The sequence below is a fragment of the Aethalodelphis obliquidens genome, unplaced genomic scaffold, assembly GCF_003676395.1.
Source record: "Aethalodelphis obliquidens isolate GAN/ISIS:26980383/991018 unplaced genomic scaffold, ASM367639v1 scaffold8, whole genome shotgun sequence".
Lineage (NCBI taxonomy): Eukaryota > Metazoa > Chordata > Mammalia > Artiodactyla > Delphinidae > Aethalodelphis > Aethalodelphis obliquidens.
The window spans coordinates 40543487-40565901 of record NW_020837952.1 but is presented as its reverse complement, the minus strand read 5'-3'; the positions used below and the strand labels follow the sequence as shown (position 1 = coordinate 40565901).

The 22415-nt window shown below is 39.0% G+C and overlaps 1 protein-coding gene and 1 pseudogene across 1 annotated transcript in view; both read right to left on the bottom strand.

The window, feature by feature from the left end:
• CFAP54 (cilia and flagella associated protein 54) overlaps window positions 1-22415 on the bottom strand; it is a 302505-nt gene that overhangs the window by 146991 nt on the left and 133099 nt on the right. The window contains exons 33-38 of the mRNA XM_027107250.1: window positions 13992-14222; window positions 12108-12250; window positions 10367-10548; window positions 8541-8768; window positions 3296-3516; window positions 3061-3196 (exon numbers count right to left, since the gene is read on the bottom strand). Of these exons, the coding sequence (XP_026963051.1) occupies window positions 3061-3196; window positions 3296-3516; window positions 8541-8768; window positions 10367-10548; window positions 12108-12250; window positions 13992-14222 (1141 nt within the window). The remainder of the gene's footprint in view (window positions 1-3060; window positions 3197-3295; window positions 3517-8540; window positions 8769-10366; window positions 10549-12107; window positions 12251-13991; window positions 14223-22415) is intronic.
• Window positions 4132-5760, bottom strand: LOC113620870 (translationally-controlled tumor protein pseudogene; annotated as a pseudogene).

The window sequence follows — 22415 nt, the reverse complement described above, 5'->3', positions numbered from 1 at the left end:
AAAACAGGACATTTTTAGACATAAGGTAATTCTTTTAAAAGTCCACCATCCTCTTGTCTCCATTTGTCCACTCCCACCAGCATCCCCAGTGAACTAACCTAATGCTCAAAATACAACCACCCTTGAACCCCAGTCTGATGTAGATGTTGTTTCTTTATTGTCCCTTGTAGGTACTTCTACAATGAGATGTAAAGACAGTCTAAGAAAATGCAAATTCCTTCCCCCAGCCTAATAAGGCCCTACTTGACCTAGTCCTTCCCACCGCTCCAGCTTCATTTAAAAGTCTTTATTGAATACCTATTATGTGCCAGGCACTGCTCCAAGCTCACAGATGATATAGCAGAGAACAAAATAAGCAAAAATTCCTATTGTTGTGGAACTTATTCTAGTGGAAATAGAGAGACAATAAACAAAATATAGAGTACATTATAAAATATACTAAGGAGCTATAAACGCTATAGAGAGAAATAGAGCAAACAACACATAATTTTAAATAAGGTAATGATGAAAGTCCTCACAGAGAATGTGATATTCAGCAAAGACTGAAAAGCTGCAGGAAAAATCAATGTGGATATTTGGCGGGGGGCGGGCACAATTCCAAGCAGGGGAAGAGCAAATGCAAAGACCCTGGGGTAGGGTCTTCTTAAAGAACAGAAGAACACAGCAGCTGAAAGCTGCAGGGGAGTTAAGAGAGACAAGTTACTGGTGATCACAGGGGGATGAGTTATGTGGGGCATTAAGGCCATGATGAAGATGTTAACTTTAACACTGAATCAGATGGGAAACCACTGCAGGGTTTAAAGCAGAGGAATGTCATGGTCCGACAGGTTTTTAAAAGGCTGTTCTATCTGCCATTAAGAATAGACTACAGGCTGGAGACAGGAGTTCAGGGAGGCTGGAAGCAAGGAAAAGAGTTAGGAAGTCATTGCATTAATCCAAGCAAACACAGCAGTAGCCTGGATGAGAGCAGCAGTGGTGGAGGCAGCGAGACGTGGTCAGATTCTGAATCTATTTTGAAGGGAGAGGATTTGGTAATCAACCTGACGTGGGGTGTAAAAGCAAGAGAGGAGTCAGGGATGCTCTCCAACGTGTCTGGCCTGAGCAGCTAGGAGGATGAGGTTTGCATCAACTGAAGTGGGCAAGACGTGGCAGAACAGGTTTGCTTGACATGTGCCAAATTCGAGAAGAGTCTTAAACATCTAAGAGATGATGCTGATAAGGCAATGTGATGGGTTTTTGATGAGTCAGTTTAGTTAGGCTAAACTATGAGGATGATGGGAAGGGAAGCATCCATTGTGTAGTGTATACACACTTCATCCTAGTTATTCAATCAAACACTAATCTAGGTGCTGCTGTGAGGGTATTTTTCAGATACTAATTAAAGTCCCTAATAAATTGGCTTTAAGCTAGGGAGATTATCGTAGGTGGGCCTGACCTAATCAGGTGAGTCCTTGACATGCTGGAAGTCTTCAGACTCCAAACTCCAAACAGCATCCAGGTCTACAGCTGCTCTCTCCTCACTGGATCCTCCCTCACTGACTGCCTATGGAGAACAGCTTCTGGCCACACCTGTAGGGTTCCTTCCTTTTCATGATCCCAACTGCCTACCCAATGGATTTTGAACTTGCTTAGTGAGCCCCCATGATCATATAAGCCAACTCCTTTTAACGAATCTTGATAGGTAGATAGATAGATAGATCAACAGACAGTTAATTCTAACTAGTTTTGCTTCTCTGACTGAACCCTGACTGATACAGGCAGTCAGATACGTCAACACAGAATTCACGAGAAAGGTCTAGCCTGGAGATGTAATTTTGACCCACAGATTGAATTAACTCTCCAAGGGAGAGTGTGCGGATAGAGAAGACAGGAGGACCAAGAACAGAGTGTTGGGCTACACGAACACTGAGACATTGCGGAGGAGAGGAGAAGGAGGAAGAGGCAACAAAGAAGACTCAGAAGGAGCAGCCTCTCCTTTGTCCCCTCCCCCTCCTCTGCTACACTGCAGCATGCGGGCCATCTTCCTGTACCATCTCAGGGCCTTTGCCCTTGTTCTTCCCTTGGGCTGGAATGCTCTTTCCCAGCATATGGCCGGCCCCTTCCCACTAAATGTTTCCATCTCCAAGGGCCTTCCTGATCCCCTTGGCGCAACTTTCTACCCCCCACCCCAGCCTATCTCTATCCCACTGACCTATTTTATTTTCCTCAGAGAATTTATGATGGTCGTAGATCTTTTTATCTGTTTACATGCTTATTAACTGGCCCTACTTCCACCCCCTCTGACACTAAACTCCATAAAGCGAGAACTCAAACTGTATTCTCTCTACAGACTATGCCAAGGCGATAAGGAACCTTTGTGAAAAGGAGAAAATGGAGTCCTCGCTGGGTGGCTGCAACCCACCACATGGACTGGTGTGTGGGGCACGGACTGAATCCAGGACCCCCAACATATGCCAGGAGCCCTCAGGCAGGACACACACTGGACATCTGAATGCAATGGCTCTAATCTTAGGGAGTCAATACATATTTAGTAAGTTAATAAATGAGAGAATTTACATGCCTCTTCCCTCCCCCTACCTAACTTAAAGCTGCACCATGATGCTCATGGGCTTTAGGCACTTTTGCCTTCATGGGCCCACTGCTCCATCAAAAAATATTAAAAATTATATTGTATGGCTCCTTTGGTATAAACATAAATAGATGAATTGTAAAAACTGAAACATTTTCTTTGACCTAAAAGTTACTTTTTTCTTATTTTAAAAGAAATTAAAACATTTAGTGGCTCCTAGAAAGGTACTGTGGCTCTAGACACTGTTCCCACTATGCCTACTGGGTAAATCAGCCCTGACCTGAATATAAGCTCCTGTGTACCAGGACTTTATTTTTGTTTTCCCTGCATCTGGAAAATACTGGCACCGAGCAACTCTCAACAATGTTTTGCTGATTTGAATGATAAATGCCTAAGTGAAAATAGGAACATTTATCTGATTCCCAAATCTTGCTATTTACATGTGTACTAATAAGAAATCACCACTGCATGAATAACAGACCCAAACTTACCTTCTGTTCATATTCAGCCTCATATCTTACGCAAGGCTGTTGGGTAATATCTGGGCCCTTGCACTTGGATATTCGTAGAAGAAGCTGGCGCTGTGCGTACACCAGGAGTGGCGTCACTTGCTCTGTATATCTCTCACTAGACAATGGTAAAAATATATTAAAAACAAACGTTAGTAAAGAAACACTCTTCTCAGTGAAGTCTGCCCCTGTTAGCTGCCCTTACAGCGGTACCTACTGCGAAACTGTATTGAACTGAATGGCGAGTGATACAAGTGTTTCCCATTTTTCTACTTGATATACAAGTTCCAGAGATTTTAATACAAAGTCGTGGATCCATTTCAAATCAACCACATTGACATCATCCAGAGGATGCTCAAAGGTAAGGCTAGAACCACCGTTATCATTTTTGATATCTCCATAGCAACTTGGAACACTGAACTCTCCTTCTTCAACAGTCTGCAAGTAGCACATGGAAAAAAATTGTGTAATTTCAGATTTTACTACATGTTTTTTCTGAACACTGAATGTATAGCTAAAAATATAACATGGAAAAGAACTGAACAGAAAATAAATTTAATATTTTTATTATGCAAATCAAAGCTTGATGACACCATCCAACAGCACTTCTGAAATGATGGAAACGTGCTTCATCTGTGCGGTTCCATACAGAAGCCGCTAAGCACATGTGGAAGCTGAGCTGTTGAAGTATGACTAGTGCAACTAGATTTTTAAGTTTATTTAATTTTAATCATTTAAGCCTAAATGTAAATAGTACGTAAGCCTAGTCATTACTATACTTGCTGGTACATAGTCACTATTTAAGTAAGGATAGTAAACCAATAAATAAGGTAAAGTTTTGAGGAAAAACAGGTTATAGTATACACAAATAATTAAATTTCCCTAATACACTGGTTACATTCAGTTGTAGAATAATATGTCCAATTCCCCAATGCAAAAGGTCAAACTTATGGAGAAGAAAATCTTCCAGAAGACCCTCTTTTTGCCTAAGTTAGAGGTACTCTGTAACTGTTGTGTTCATTTCCTCTAAGTCCCTGACGCATTTGTGTAAACCCTTAGAAATTTCTGAGGCAAAGCAAAGCCTGTTAGATCCACCTACTGGCCAGACTATAGCCCAATAAACAGTACCTCAAGTCTAGCCCCTCCCTCCCATAGGATTCACAGTCCTTGAATTTGGAAGAGATCTTGAAAGTCATCTGGCTGTGAAATGCCATATGCGTACCTGAAGTCAGGCTATGAAGATGTGGATAAGAGGTGTGACATACATGACCTACGTGACTTTGCCTCCTTAGCACAGTGCCTGGCACCCGGGACATGCTCAATAAAAGACAGATGTCATTTTATTGATGTTATGAGCTCCGTCCCTGTCATCTAATAATCAAAAGTCAAGGAGCTCAAGATGACATCAGTCCCATTTGTCTAAGTCCTCATGCCGTGTGGATGAAAAGCGGCAGCCAGTTATGATGACAGGTGATCGATCCAAAGTTATTGCCAAATTTGTTAACATTTCTCCATTTCTAAGCCATCCATAAAGAAAATCACAAATGGGGTCATACCATCCTCACAGGAGTCCAGCAGGGCAACCACACTATCTAGATTCATATTTTCACCAATAAAAAACTGGTAGTTTTTTAAATTAGTAAGGAAGTGCTTGATTTATTCTGTAGCCTCTGTCATAAAAGGTTTTACTCTTTCTGGTTTCTGTTCTTCAAGTCTGCCTCTGATTGATTTCATGCAAACTCTAATTTACTTCTTACAGCCCTCTTTTTTAAAACTGATTTTCTGCAAGCAATGGTTCATGACAATATCAACACCAGTGATTACTGTGCTTTCAGTACCTTCACCTAGGGTACTGAAAGCACTGTACAGCAGAGTACATTTCCATCAATGTTATCCTCTGTCCTACTGACCATCTTCCCTTCCACCTCCAGGCACAGCCCGCTCTCGATCTCCAGGAACTTATAAATGTCAGGGAATATCTCATGATGGCTGATGAGGTCCTGGTAAATAATTGTGATGGCAGCTGGAGAGAGATGACAGCTGCCCTGGCTTAGCAGGTGCCCAGAGCTCAGAGTGAGCATGGTGAAACCAGAGGGGGAGGGAGAGCAGGTGGAAAAAGTGATATCGAATTCTGTAAATACTTTTTCTGTATCTATTTCAATGGCCATGTGATTTTTCTCCTTTATCCTGTTAATATGGTGAATTACACTGATTGATTTTCAAATGGTAACCTTACATTTCTGGGATTAACCCCCCCTTGATCATCATTTGTATATATTATATATATAATTTGCATATTTTATATCTTACTGGGATTGATTTGCTAACACTTCATTAAGGAGTTTTGTGTCTATGTTCATGAGTAATATTGAGTCATACTTTTCTTTTTGACGTATCTGTCAGGGTTAAGCTGGCCTCACTTCTAAAAAAAAAATGGTATATGATTTATTATTTCTTCCTTGTGTGTTTGCTAGAATGCTGCAGGGAAATATTCTGGGTCTAGAGTTTTATGTCAAGGTTTCTGATTATGAGTTCAATTTCTTTAATATATTTGGGTAATTCATTTTTTCTATCACTTCTTGTGTCAGATTTGTTAAGTTGTACTTTCTAATAGACACATCCATTTCATCTAAGTTATCAAATTCATTAGTAAAAATTGGTCATGACATTCCCTTATTTTTCTTTTTTTTTTTTTTTTTTGTGTGTGGTACGCGGGCCTCTCACTGCTGTGGCCTCTCCCGTTGCGGAGCACAGGCTCCGGACGCGCAGGCTCAGCGGCCATGGCTCACGGGCCCAGCCGCTCCGCGGCACGTGGGATCTTCCCGGACCGGGGCACGAACCCCTGCCCCCTGCATCGGCAGGCGGACTCCCAACCACTGCGCCATCAGGGAAGCCCCCCTTATTTTTCTTTTAATATATATAGGAACTGTAGCTATATCCCTCTTTCATTACTAGTATTAGTAATCTGTGATTTTCTCACTTCCGTTCTTCATCAGTATTCCTAAGATTCTGCCAATTTTAATAATACTTTCAAAAGATTAATTTACTGACTTTATTTTCTGGGTTGTTTTATATCTAATTTATTTCTGCTCTTACCATTTCCTTCATTTCTTCTTATTTCTATTATTCTTTTTACTTTCTTTGGGTCTAATTTACTCTTCTTTTTCTAGCTCCCATAGATGAACACTTAAATGATTGATTTATATCTTTCTTCCTATTTACTAAACATTTAAAGCCATAAAGTTTCTGTTAAGCACTGGCTTATTTACATCCCACAAATTCTGATATGTTATTATCAGTTGAAATACTTTTTAAATTTCCCTTGTGTTTTCTTCTTTGACCCATGGATTATTTAGAACTGTGTTATTTAATTTCCAGATATTTGGAGATTTTTCTTCCTACATTATATTAATCTGTTTATAATGTAGCAGTTAGAAAACACACTCTTTCAGATTTCAGTCTTTTAAATTTTATTAGGACTTATTTTATGACTCTGCATATGATACATCTTGGTGAACACACCATGTGCCTTGTGCTCTGTTTCCAACCAATCTTAATTTGTACTGCACGTCACTTCTGACACTAACTACCCCAGTGTCAGGGTCAGACTCCACAGTTTAAGGGCTCAGTGCTCACTGGAGATGCCAGCCACAAGTTTCAGGGTCACTCGCACTTCTGACTGACGAGCTATAAGTTTGGGTTCAATCATTTCCTAGAATGACTCAAAATTCACTGATACAGTTTTCTTATAAAGGATACAACTCAGGAACAGCCAAAAGGAAGAGGTGCATAGAGGTAGGTCTGGAAGGGTCCAAGATGAGGAGATTCTGTGCCCTCTCTCTATGGAGTCAGGGCCTGATACCCATCCGACACCAATGTGTCCACCAAACAGGAAGCTCTTCAAGCTTTGGGTGTCCAGAGTGTATTCTGAATCTCTGTTATTTGGTGCATACACATTTATGATTAGTATGTCTTCCTGATTAATTGAGCTTCTTCTCATTAGGAAATGTCCCTCTTTCTCTCTCAAAATACTTCTTGATATGAAGACTATTTTATCTAATATTAATATAGCCTCACCAGCTTTTTTTGTTTACTATTTTCATATTTTAGGCTATTTTCTTTCACTGTTTTATTTTCAATCTGTTTCTTTATACCCAGAAGTGCTTTTTTTTTTTATAAATTTATTTATTTATTTTTGGTTGCATTGGGTCTTTGTTGCTGTGCACGGGCTTTCTCTTGTTGTGGCGAGCGGGGGCTACTCTTCATTGCAGTGTGAGGGCTTCTCATTGTGGTGGCTTCTCTTGTTGCAGAGCACAGGCCCTAGATGAGTGGACTTCAGTAGTTATGGCATGTGGGCTCAATTGTGGCTTGCAGGCTCTAGAGAGCAGGCTCAGTAGTTGTGGTGCACGGGCTTAGTTGCTCGACGGCATGTGGGATCTTCCCAGACCAGGGCTCGAACCCACGTCCTCTGCATTGGCAGGCAGATTCTTAACCACCGCGCCACCAGGCAAGTCCCAGAAGTGCTTTTATTATGGACAAGTACACGTCCTTCTCTTTTATCCAGTCAGACAATCTCTTTTAATTAGGGTATTTAATCCACTTATAGTAATATAGTTATAGATATAATTGGGTTAGATTATTTGTTATTTGTTTTCTGTTTGTCCCATGTGTCTGTGTTCCTCTTTTCCTGCCTTCTTTAATTGACTATTATTTAGTTTTCCACTTTACTTTTAGCTTCCATTTGGCATTTTAGCTATATCTCTTTTTTGGTAGTTATTCTGGGGATTATTAAATGCATACTTAACTTATCACATTCCACTTGAGAGTTAATATTGTACCACTTTAAATAAAGTTTAAAAACTTATGACAGTTTAATTTTATTTGCCCTCCCAGTTTTTTGTGCTATTGTTCATATATTTTACATCTGAAAATGTTATAAACCCCATGACTCAAAGTTTTTACGTGTTTATTAATTTTCAATGTGTTTGGGGTGTATGATGTTTGCATTTTTTTCAATTTTATTTTCATGCTTTAAACCACAGTGTGCTAGATTTGAGATGGCTGTAAATTCTACCACGTCTAGTGTAACAAAACATGGACAGATAAAGCAGTGAAATAAATATCAACCAACAAGCTACCTGATCTGTCTTAGGGTCTGTTTCTTTCTCTATCAGAAAGATTGCTATGAGGATTAAATGCATTTAGATTAGTTTAGGTAGAAGCTGGAGCTCAGTAAATGTTACTTTCTGTTCCATTTAAGAAACTGAATTTTCAGGCAGATATTTTTAATTAACATCAATGTACTGCAATATACTGGGAACCAAATAACAATGAGAAACAAATGAAATACAGACAAACCAAATAACTCAAGCAAAATATTAATTTCTACTTATCCCAAGCTGCATGGTACAAAGAATTTGTTAATTAACCTACAATAAAAAGAATTACCCAAATACTCTTACCTTAACAGAACTGATATTTGGTAGTTCTATTAACATGTCAATAAGTAATTCTGCCCCCAAATAGAATGGTAAAACAGAAATAAAGAGGAAACTGTCCTGGCTAATAGGAAATGTTTCATACAGATCCACTGCTTGTTTATGAAGTATTTGTAGCTCCTGAGTAAAGTTCCAAAGAGCCCGACAGCAGTTCTGAAGCAGAGTCCAATAGCCGCCACGATGAGCGAGAACCTAAGACAAACACAACATTCAAAAGATGCCGAAGTTCCCAAAGTTATGGATCTCTGAACAACTTCCTCTTCCTGCAAATATTCTACATCAATAGTAAGAGTAACTAACACCATTTGTTATATACTACTTACATGTGCTAGACACTGTGGTAAGACATTTATATGCATTATCTCAGTTCATTCTAATGACAACTCCTATGAAATGGTATGCACTAGTATTCTCCTCAATTTACAGATGAGGAATTGGAGGCATGGGGCTAAACTGCCCAAGGTTATGAGTCTACTAAGTGATGAGCTAGGATTTGCACACCAGCAGTCTGACTCCAGCACGCCCACTGTTCTAGGTGCTGGGAATGTCACAGCGAGCAAGGGAAACTGGGCCTGCCCTCGTGAGGCTTCAGTCTATTAGGAGAGACCGATACCAAATAAGCAGACAAATAAAAATACAACTTCAGGGAATGATAAGTGTTGTAAAGGCAAATAAAGCAGAAATGACTCAGAACGTGATGAGGGTGAGAGGACAGGGCCTTTTATACAGGGTGGTCAGGAGAGGAGTTCTCTGTGAGGTGAAATATGAGCAGAGCCCTGAATGTTGAGTTGAACAAGTCATGTGAAGGTGGGGGTGGGAGTGTTGGGAGAACATCATTCGGGGCTGAGGGAACAGCAGGTGCAAAGGATGGAGGGTGAACCTGAGGGCTGAGGAGGGAGCAAGCTTAGTGCTTTCAGAACCCCAGAGGGGAGAGTGGACTGCACAAGAGCAAGAGGAGTGAGTCCTGAGAAGTGAGCAGAACCCAGACCTTCTAGGGCCCTGAAGCTGGTACAAAGGAGCAGAGGATGCAATGCTCATGGTCAAGGCAGGTGATGTGGGTTTACTTTACATTTTTATAAGGTCACTCTCTCTACTTCACGAAGAAAGTGGGCACTTAAGTATTCCTTTCTCATCTAGAAAGAATAAATTTCTTCTCATCTCTTGAGAAGTTTGAAGTACATCCCCTCTTGCTATGAGAAAAAGGAAACAAATTTCTTTGTAGATAATGATTCCAATTCTGAGTTTAATATTCTATCATATAATATTTAACAAGAAAAAGACAAAAGCATTTGACAGAAGACACAGGTAGCCTGGAGAAGCAGGAGGTCAGGGGGGGAAGGGACAGGGCTTCCCCGTGGCCTAGAAAGATCTTCCCCTGTGCTAGAGGGGAGAAAGGAGTCTATGGTGCCCAGGAGGGATCAAGAGCCCGAAGAACCACCCCTGGTGTCACTGGAGAAGCCCATGTCCCAAATGTGGCTAGAAAGCAGCAGAGGGGTGTCTGAATATTCATGGAGACTTTGTAGACAAGGACAAAGGCCACCTCAGCTCTGGGTGGATGTATGACTATGACTAAAGGGGCTTTCCCTCCTCCCTCACAACTTGACCAAATGTGAGACCTCAGTCCCATGGCAGGCAAGCCTTACAGATGACTGACATAAAATCTAGCAAATTTAATCTCACCGATGAAACTAAAATTATGTATATTAAGTAAATAAATGTATCATACATGCCCAAATTCATGGGCTGAGATTTACGTCCACTACATTAACAAATAAGAAGGACCACCTTACCATTGCTCTCCTGCAATATAAAAAGATTTTCATAAAATGATCCAAGAGACCCACATTTGCTGAGTGATCCTTTTCTTTACCATTGAGACCTGATTGAGAGTCTGATTCATAACCTGTTTGTGTCTTGGAAACATTTTCATCACTCATCGTGGAATTAAGAAATGCCGAAAATTCTTCTCCATCTACAGTACAAATATAAAGTATATTATTATTGAAAAGAGAGTTAAGTTCCAGGAAACACAACAGGTGACTAGCATCAAATGAATAATTCAGATAACAAGCACTACATAAATTTGAAGAAAGGACAGAATTATCATGGATATGCTGAACCCGGGAAAGTTTCCAGAGAAGGAGGCTTTTAGATTAGGTCTTAAAGGGTGATCATGATTTAGCTACGTGGGAAGAATATAGAGGACATTCCAGGCAAGGGTGATGGCCAAGGGAATGATGCAGAGGCAGGAATGTCATGCTTTGGGGGAGAAGAATGACAGGATCCCACTGTTCCTTAATTTCCCCGCAAACAGGCCATTCCCTGGACACACACGCCGGAAGGTGAGGAGCATCCCCTGGTGTTAGGCAGTGCAGCAACCCTGATCACTCGTTCTCCCGCTGCTGTGCTATAAAAACACAGAGGATTTCTCCTGCCACAAACATTCCCTTACTAGAACTCTGCATTAAATAATAAGTCTCAATAGCAGAATATTTTATTGCCAATTTCATGGGAGGTCTTAGGGAGCTACTTTAAAAAAACTCAAGAAGCTATATATACTGTAATGTACATACAAAACATGGACTCTTTCTATGTCCACGGAATTTACTTTCAAATACTTTAATAGTCCTGGTATGACATGCAGGTACCAGTTAAACTTAAACTATACCCTAGAAGAAATTAAAAAGCACGTTAAGTACCTCAAATCTGAATCAACCCCCCTGGGGCAGTTAACCAGCATATGAAATATCCTGTTCAGCAATAAGCCATATAGGATTTAAAATGCCATTTCTGAAAATCTATATAAGAGGGTTTGTACTAGCATAAAGATATTAGAAATAAATTTTTATTTGTGAAATGAGTAGTATTCAAGATAGGTGATTGTTTAGAAATAGTGTCATCAGTGCAACACCCAGAGAGCCCTGTTCACCTACATCTCTCCACGTCCTGGAGGCCCCAGTCACCTGACCAGAAGACAATACTGGTTGGTCCTGCCATGAGGGTATTACTGCCTTCATCTTGGAGAGAGCTTTCATGGAAGGTGATAATTACAGCTCCTAAGGCAAGAGCGGACTGCCCTGAGTACAAAATCGGAACGATGAAACAGCTGCATGATGTTTTCATGCCTGCTTGCATCAGTATGTTTGGTGGAATTTGTTCTGAAACTTACTTCCACTAAAACATAAAACCTGACGGCAAGTCTTCACTTACCTTGACCACTGGAGGCTACCAGTATTTTTTAAAAGAACATTATATTTGCTGAATGGCCAAATTGATTTAGGGGAGAATCCTACATAAATATTTCCAAATATATATGATGATGCCACAAAAATGTAGAAATTTTTTAAAAAATAGAATAAGAATCTCCTACAAAATATCACAACTCAACTAAATTCCTAAGTCATTGGAAAATGATGTGTGTAGCTCTGTGTCTATGGGGGGGTGTACGTGTCAGGGTATGTGTGTATGTGTTGCATTTGTGAATAAAAAAATCTAAAGACAATTGGATAGCATAGAACATATTTATTTTACCTGATGGTAAGAGAGCCTTTCTTCTTTTAGCTGTAAGAAGGAAATCAAGCATCGCTTTATAGTTTTCTAGAGTCAATTTTCCTGTTGGTAATACTGTTCCTGAATTATACAGTGAGAACATATTAGGATCAAATGACCGGAAACTGCAAAGGGGAAAAAAACTCATTAAAAGAACAATATAAGCAAAATTGAATTAATTCTGTCAAATACCAAATAAATAAATACATGTTTTAATAAAATGGAATTTAGCACCAAGTTACCCTGATACAAATTCGGTCACTGTCTAATTTTTGTGCCGCCAAGTAATCATACACGAACGGCCGTGTGTGACTGGCAGGTCGGAGAAGAAGAGCTCTCGGTGTCCAGGGGACAGTAAGGAAGTCCATCTGATCTGAACTGTTTTCCCTTTCACAGCCTCAAGAATGGGTCACTTTGCCAAAAGCCTTTCCTGTTAGTCAAGCAATCTAACTGCTTCTTAAATGCTAACCTGGTCTAGCCCACATAGACCAGAATTTTACTTTAAACAAAATTCTGGAGAAATAGAAACTGGATCAAGTTCATTGTGGGTTTCAACCTGCATATTGTTCACTGGATTACTGAAATACCCTCTTAATTCATATCCCTGTCACCATTCTTTCCCTCCTCCAATCCATTTGATATGTTGCTGTCAGAGAAAGTGCCTATCATAGACCTGCTTTAAAAAAAAAAACAACTTAATAATCTTCCACTGTATATAAATTAAAGTTAAGATTTAATAGACTGTTAAGACGCTCCATGATCTGGTACTGATCTACTTTTCTAATCACTTCTCACCACTCCCTTTCACATGCCCTAGATTCTGGTCAGACCCCTGGGGGTTCCCATCCTGTGTTTCCTACCTGGGCTCTTGACTCATTCTTCCACATATCCGAAATGCCTATTTCCCTACCTGCACATTTCTAAATCTTGCCTGTCCATCAGGACCCAAGGCAAGTGGCTTCTCCCCGTGAAACCTTTCCTGTTAGTCTCATCAGGAGAAAGCCTCCTCCCAAGGAACAAAGACTTTATGTGCACTTCACTTTTTACCATTATTTACAATTATTCGTGAACATTTGTGAGCCACACTACCAGACTCCAACTTGTATATACTGCTCACCTTTGAATGCCCAGGTACTTAACTCAGCACCTGGTATCTAATAGGTGCTCAACAAGGTTTTTTTTTGGCCACGCTGTGCACTTGCAGGATCTTAGTTCCCCGAACCAGGGATTGAAACCCAGACCCACGGCAGTGAAAGCTCAGAGTCCTAACCACTGGACCGCCAGGGAATTCCCTCAATGAGTTTTTTTTCTGTTGTTCTTGTGTTTTTAAAGAAAGACTCTGGTTACATAGAGTTACTCTGGTTACGTGGTATTCCATATTACGTATTTATGTTCTTTTTTTTATCTCCTATAAACAACACTTTAGCCAAAGACAATCAACAAGAACTGGAAAATGTCTTTGGAATTAATGACAGAAAGTTTACATTGTATGAGAAAATACAACCTGTGTTTATATAGGCTTAAAATATATCTCTAAATGAAACAGAGATTTGCCTAATGACTACTAATATAATTTCTGTACAATTAATATTAAACTTCTCTTGGAAAATTCACTTTCCCCTTTCACTGAAAGCTATATTGACTAATATATTCAAAATATATGCAAATTAGTACTTCATAAGCACTTCAGCACTCATTTGGGAAAGATTCTGAGATAAGAAGTTTAAAAATATACCAAACGTCAGTACAGACTGAAACACTTTGTAAACCTCTTTAAGTTATCATCAGCATTGGAGCCCTGCTCATAGAAATACAACCCATGTTCTTGAGACTAAAGAAGTATTATTCATTGATAATATACTCTACCTGACCATTACCAATGACGAACCAAATTTCATCTTTGTATGTTCCCCTAGCTCTGTTAAAAGCAGGCTGAAGTGTGCGCTTGCCAGATACAGGTTTATCTGAGCTTTCCAGGGCATCTCCTCAAGAAATATTTGATGAAACCTCTTCTTTTTAACATAATTTAATATTAAAGGATTCAAGTTATCTACCAGGAATCGATGTGCTACTTTTCGAACATCAGCTCTCTTATTTCTGCAGAGGGAGAAGGAAGTTTTGAAATTATACAAACTTCCAGACATTTAACAAAGAAGAATGATTCCAATTTGTACAAAATACATCAAGAAGTCACCTGACTGCCCTTATGCAAATGTTTCTGGTTTATCTGTCATTTCCTTAGCGCTAAAAATGTGAACTAGGACAGTGAAGCAGGCACAAGGATAAACACTAGGGATGAAGACACTATGAATTGCCTTCAATTCTCTCTGATGTCTGTGTGCTAGGCTCAAACCAAACAGCGCTTTTCTTTTCCATCACCAAAAGGCCACTGAGATTAGACAACTAAATTATAACATTATAATGTTCACATTCATCAACTAACTTCAATATTAAACAAGAAAATCATTTCTCTGTTCTGTTCCTTAAGGGAAAAAAACAATGGAGCCAAATTTTTTCTAACATTAGCTAGCCTACAGAGGAAATAAAACAGTCAACTATACAACTATACGTGAAATAACTTCATACATCCTATATGCAGTGTGCTCTGGAAAAAACTAATATCTCAAAATTTAGCTAATAATTTAGGTTTTAAGTATAACATATATTCAATTTGTTTCAAATTATTCCTATCAAAATCTCAAAGTAGCCCACTTAATTTTTTTTTTTTTTTTTTTTTTTGCAGTATGCGGGCCTCTCCCGTTGCGGAGCACAGGCTCTGGACGCGCAGGCTCAGCGGCCATGGCTCACAGGCCCAGCCGCTCCGCGGCATGCGGGATCCTCCCGGACCGGGGCACGAACGCGTGTCCCCTGCATCGGCAGGCGGACTCTCAACCACTGCGCCACCAGGGAAGCCCAGCCCACCTAATTTTATAGTTACATAGTTGTTTAAATGACATGACTACTTCTTCAAAATACTTTATCTTTTTTTTTTTAACCCTTGACAATGTTGCTGCCTCATTGGTCTGTGCCATTCTACCTGATTTATATTGGAGAAGGAGAAAAAATGATCTCAACTGGTAAGTTAAAGTATCTTGCTCACTTTAATAGACAACATGTCTGCATCTGAATCAATACAACACACACACACACACACACACACACACACACACACACGGAAGAAAAGGAAAGAGGGATGGATGGAAGGAAGGGAGATAGATGTTGTTGCATGAAAAAAACAGATATTCTGAAGAACAAAGGAAGGAAGGAAACTACTTTTTTTTTTTTTTTGGTACGCGGGCCTCTCACTGCTGTGGCCTCTCCCGTTGCGGAGCACAGGCTCCGGACGTGCAGGCTCAGCGGCCATGGCTCACGGGCCTAGCCGCTCCGCAGCATGTGGGATCTTCCCGGACTGGGGCACGAACCCACGTCCCCTGCATTGGCAGGCGGATTCTCAACCACTGAGCCACCAGGGAAGCCCGGAAACTACTTTTTGATATGTAGTGTTGACATTATCATTCAGTGCTAAATATTTTGTATTTTGTTCATGACTTCCTTTTAATCCAACGTTTTTTGAGCTTTTTGCTGTTGTTTGGTTGTCTTAAGTAATGTTTTTTGGTTTCCAAACAAATGGAAATGTTTTAAATAACTCTACCTTAAAAATTAAAAATACAATTTCCAAAATAAAAATCAATCTTATTCCTGTGTGAAGAGGTCAAGTCACCTCAAAAGGCCAAGGAGAGTGACAGGACTACCTGCATCTTCCCCGCCACAGAGGGTGAGATCATACAGGGAGATACTTCTCACTTTGGCGTTAGGATCATTTTGAGCTGGAGGTAAATGAGAATGAACAGATGCAGAAAGATGCCTTCTTGGAGGTTCCCTTATCTGATAGAAAATAGAAACTTCTGAAAAATGAAGAATGCCATAAATCTCCTCTCCTGGGAAATTTTATGGCCATGAAGAGTGAAAATCAGCGTCAAGATGGACCTGCCCAAACAAGTCTTACTCCAATAGTTTCTCTCATATTTCTACCAGAGTTTGCTGCCCTTGAAAGCCTAAACCCCTTTTCCTTGTTTTGTCACTTTACTATAAATTTGTTGTTCTTTTGTTAAGATGCCGTAGAAGCCCAAGTCCTAACTACCCCTTTGAGTAACTCATCACTGAGTTCTCCCATGCATATGCAAACATTAATAAACTCCTGTTTGTTTTTCTCTTGTTAATCTGTCTTTTGTCAGTCTAATATTACAGAGTCCCAGCCAGGGAACTTAGGAGGGTAGAAGGAAAAATAATTTTTTCCTTGCCTAAAGTCTCAATGAAGCTGTTAAAAAAAAAAAAAAAAAGAAGAAGCTGGGAAGTAATAAGAATAAAAGCAAAAATTAAGGGCAAGGAAAATAAACACAATAAAGAAGACTTACAAAGACAAAATTTGGCTCTTTGAAAAAATGGGGGAAAAACAGACAAACCTCTGGCAAGATAAATCTCAAAAATATGAGAGAAGACAAAAATTAATGAAGTTAGGAATGAAATACAGGGTGTAACTGTAGATATAGCAGAGATTCAAAAGATAACATGAGAATATAATAACGTTTTATGAATATATTTGAAAATTTAGATAAAATGGATAATTTCCTAGAAAATAGAATTCATCAAAAGGAACTCAAAAAAAAAATCACACGGTCTTCCCTAGTGGCTCAGTGCTTGAGAGTCCGCCTGTCGATGCAGGGGACACGGGTTCATGCCCCGGTGTGGGAAGATCCCACATGCCGTGGAGCGGCTGGGCCCGTGAGCCATGGCTGCTGAGCCTGCACGTCCGGAGCCTGTGCTCCGCAGCGGGAGAGGCCACAACAGTGAGAGGCCCGCGTACCCCAAAAAAAAAAAAAAAATCACAGATTCAGAGTGGCTATTAATCTTAAAGAAGTTGAATCAGTAGGTAAAAAATGAATGTATGTGTGCAGACATAGTATGTTATAATAAAAATACATATTTGGTCTTTGTCCTTTGTTCCAGGTATAGAGCTCCTAAAACTTGGAGTTTCCTGAGTGATAGGAGTTTCTTGTTATTCATGATGGAACACACCTGAGTCTAGTAAGGTGCTAGACTCAGGTGCTAGTAAAGTGACTCAGGGTTGGGCCCCTAGAGAGCCTCGGGATAGGGGCTGGTCACCATAAAAATCAAACACATGATTACTAAGTGGAACTCTCAGCCCCAACCCCCAGTCTCCGGGGACAGTGACTGCAGATTGGTTTTTTAAAAAACCTGTGAACAATAAGGTTCAGAGAACTTCCAGGTTGGTGAACATATCCACTTGCTGGGAGAGCGATGCATCACAACTTCACAGGGACAGAGGTTCCTGTGCTCAGGACCCTTCCAGACATTGTCCTATGAGCCCCTTCATCTGGCTGTTCACGTGCATCCCTTATAAACCAGTAAACGTTAAGTAAAATGTTTTTCTGAGTTCTGTGAGCCATTCTAGCAAACTACTGAAACTGAATGGGGTGAGGAGGAATTATGGGGACCCCCTAGTTTGTAATAGGCTGGGCAGAAATGTGGGTAGCCTGGCCATCCCATTTGTGGCCGGCATCTAAAGCGGGGCCAGTCTTGTGGGGCAGGGTCCTTCAACTTGTGGGATCTGATGCTGACTCCAGGTAGATACTATCAGAATTGAATTGAATTTTTATGCTATAGCTCTGTAAGATGTTACCATTAGGAGAAACTAGGCAAAGGGTTGGTTTTGTATCCTTGGATGTAGAATATCTTTTTGGACAGTTTCCAGTCTTTTTTATCAATGGTTGTTCAGCAGTTAGTTGTAATTTTGGTGTGCTCGTGAGAGGAGGTGAGCCCAAGGTCCTTCCACTCTGCTATCTTGTCCCAACTCCCTGAGAAGTGGTTGGTTTTGGAGGACACATACCGTTGGAGTCAAAAGTGTGAGAAAAAGACACTGTACACGGTTTAACATTTATGTATTAATGTAATTCACTGCATAATAAGATTAAAGGAGAAAAAAATCTTAGTGAAGAAGAAATATTAAACAAGACTGAACACAATTCAGAAGAAAACTTTCAGAAAACAAGAAATAGAAGACAATTTCCTAAATTTGATAGAGTATCTTCCCAAATCCCACATAAATATGCCCAACTGATTTTTTGCAAAGCTGCAAAAGCAAATCAGTAGAAGGAGGACAGTCTTTCCAACAAATGGTACTGGAACAGTTGGATATCTATAAGTAAAAACATAAATCTCAATCCCTTATACAAAAAGTTAATTCAAAATGCATCACAAGTAAATATAAAACATAAAACTTGGGGAAAAGATATATGACCTAGGGCTAGGCAGTGTTCTTAGATTTGACACCAAAAGCACAACCCATTAAAGGAAAAATTGATAAGTCAAACATCATCAAAATTAAAAACTTTTGCTCTGTGAAAGACTGTGAAGAGGATGAAAAGGCAAGCTACACACTGAAAAAAAAAATTTGCAAACCACATGTCCAACAAGGGGCTTGACCTATATCTAGGATATATAAAGATCTCTCAAAATTCAACACAAAAACTAAAAACAAACAGTCCAATTAGAAAATGAGCAAAAGACATGAACAGACACTTCACTAAGAAGATATATAGGTGGCAAGTAAACACATGAAATGAGGTTCAGTATCATGAGCCTTTACAGAAATGCAAATTAAAGCCATGAGACATCACTAACACCTACTTTAATGACTAAAATAAAAAATAGTAATACCACTACCTGCTAGCCAGCATGAGGAGAAACTGGATCACTCAAACACTGCTGTGGGGATGTGAAAAGTACACCCACTCTGGAAAAAAGTATGGGATTTCTCACAAAGTTAAACATGCACTTACCACACAATCTAGCAACTGCGCTCTTGGCCATTTATTCCAGAGAAATGGAGATTTATGTTCACACAAAACCTGTACATGAATGTTCACAGCAGCATTATTCCTAACAGTCAAAACAATCCAAGCAATCCAAATGGCCTTTAGTGTGTGAGTAGTTAAACAAATTGTGGTATGTCAGTGCCACAGAATACTACTGAACGATAATAAAGTGAACTAGTGATGCACACAACTTGAATGGGTCTCAAAGGAACTGTGCTGAGTGGAAAGAAAAAGCCAATCTCAGAAAGTTACATACTGTGTGATTCCATTTTTATAACATTTTTGAAATTACAAAATTATAGAAATGGAAAACAGATTAGTGGTTGTCAGGGGTTGGGAGGGGGAGAGGAAGGGAGGTAGGTGGCTGTGGTTATGAAAAGGTAGCAGGGGGGCTTGGTGGGTAGATCCTTATGATAGAGCTGTTCTGTTTCTACACTACGGTGATAGTCACACAAGTCTATAAATGTGATAAAATTGCATAAGACTAAATACACACACTCATATGATTGCACATAGAATTGCTATAATCTGAATATGGTCAATAGATTGTATCCATGTCAATTTCCTGTCTGTGCTATTTTTAGTTATGTAATTAATACTAGGAGAAACTGGGTTAAAGGTATACAGGTTTTTTCTGTATTACTTTTTGTAACTGCATGTTACAATTGTATGTACAATTATCTGAAAATAAAAAGTTTTTAAAAGTGCATGTTACAACAAGGATGTCCACAATCACAGACTACATTCAAGATTAAACTTGACATCCCAACCTGTAGGCTAGACAAAGAAGTAAGAGGCTTGAGTGTTAGAATGGATTAAGCGAAACTTTCATTATTTGTTCACAGTATGACCGTCCACACAGAAAATCTGTAACTATGGATAAATTACCAAGTTGTATAGAAGATCGAGTTGTTTATAAATCAATCATATTCATATATAAAAAACAGAAGTATTCAAAAACATAATTTTAGAATACCATTTACACAAATGCCAAAAAGCATTCCTTTTATGTAGCTAACAAAAGATAGGTAACAGCTTTATGGAGAATATCATAAAAATTTATTGATAGATATTAAATAGGATCTAAGTATGTGGTCTGTCTACTAATAGAAAGATTCAATGTTGTTTAAAACAATAACTTTTCAAACCAATCCATATATTCAATTCTATCTCCATCAAAATCACAAGTTGTTATTTCTTTTTATTACTCACAGCTATTCCAAACTATTTTGTGGAAGAATATCTAAGACGTGCATGAAGGAAAAGAACATCCTGGAGAGACTTGTCCTATCAAGACAATAAAACTTAATTTAAAACGAAACAAAGTATGATAGTGTGATATTGACTCAGGGATAGACAGAGTAATGGGACAGGAAAAAGATTCCAAAACTACATATAAGACAACTTGCTAAATGACAAAAAGTGACAGTGATGACAGAATAGACTACTCAATAAAGGGAGCTAGTCAATCGGGTATAATGAAACTATAATGAAACTAAAAAAGAGGGGGAGAGGGATTCTTCCTCTCACCATTCATAAAAATTGATTAGAGTTGGATGCAATTCCTAATTGTAAAATCAAACATTTAAATTGATGAAGAAAATACCTTACTACCTCGGAGAAGAATTTCAAAAATGATAAAGAGAAATGTCGATACATTTGACCCAATTAACAGTTATAGCTTTTGATTTAAAAAAAGATGACTTTCAGGGACTTCCTTGGTGGCACAGTGGTTAAGAAACCGCCTGCCAATGCAGGGAACATAGGTTCAAACCCTGGTCTAGGAAGATCTCTCATGCCGTGGAGCAGATAAGCCCGTGTGCCACAACTACTGAGAGCAGAGCCCACAAGCCACAACTACTGAAGCCCGCATGCCTAGAGTCCGTGCTCTGCAACAAGGGAAGCCACCGCAATGAGAAGCCACACACCACAATGAAGAGTAGCCCTGCTCGCCCAACTAGGGAAAGCCTGCGTGCAGCAACAAAGACCCAATGCAGCCAAAAATAAATAAATAAATAAATAGATGAATGAATGAATAAAAAATAGATGACTTTTAAAATGTAAATGGATGAGCCTCAAACTGGGAAAAGCATTAGTATCCAAACTTCTAAAAATAAATGAGAAAACAAAAGTTGCAAATGCACAAAGGATCTAAACAAGCAGTCTTGAGAACAGAAAAACCCTAGGGTTTTAAAAAAAACATGAAAAGCTGCCTAACCTCATTAGTAATCAAAGAAATAGAAATTAAAATAACAAGCAGAGAAAATTTCACAGCTCATAGGTCCACAAAAATTTGAAAATTTGATATTAATATTAAGTGTCAGGGAAGATGCTGACTAAGGGAAACTTGACACAACACTGATGAAAATTTTAAAGCAATTTAGCAATATCTAGAAATGTTAAAATGCCCATATCCTGAGAACTACACTCCTGTGTATTTACCCCAGAAACTCTCACATGTGCATATGGAGATATATATAAGAATGTCCTTTGTAGCACTGTTTACATAATGGAAAGTTGGACTAGACTTGTGTATAATCAACATGAAAAAAATCTCACAAACATAATAGTGAGGAATAAGAGCAAACTGGCAAAAAAATTTGTAAAAATTAATACTGTATGTTATTTTGGGGCATATACATACATAATTGAAGTATAAAGTCACTTATAAGCACGATAAATGCCAAATTTTGGATTGTATTACTTCTGGGATAGAGGGGGACAGAAATGCATCCCAAACGCTTTATATGGTATGCTGCATATTGGGTACATGTTCATTTGTTATATTATTCTCCATACTCATCTAAAATATGTCATAATTTAAATAAAGAAAATGAAGGGATAATCAAACAGACGTAGGCAAATGCAAACAAAAAGAAGAGTGGTTTAATTAATATTTATATGTTGAAAATTAAGATCAAAATCACTAAACAGGTAAAGGAAAGCATTACATAATGAAGGTAAGGTATATAAAGAATGTATGAGAATCATAAATGTGTACTTGTGACAATAAAAGCTAAACACACCATGATGAGTTTTATGGTTTAAGTTTTATAAACAAGAACATTATCTGCCAATAATTAAAAGTAATTTACCAGTTTAATCTCCTGGCCACTCTTATCTAAATTACTGCTATCACCATCTCCACTCCAGGCCAGTTACTCTATAGTATATCATCCTGTTCATTTATTTTATAAAATTTATCAAAAATCTAAATTGTCTTGTTTCTTTTGCACAACAAAGGAAACCATAAACAAGACAAAAAGACAACCCTCAGAATGGGAGAAAATATTTGCAAACGAATCAATGGACAAAATATACAAACAGCTCATGCAGCTCAATATCAAAAAAAGCAACCCAATCAAAAAATGGGGGCTTCCCTGGTGGCGCAGTG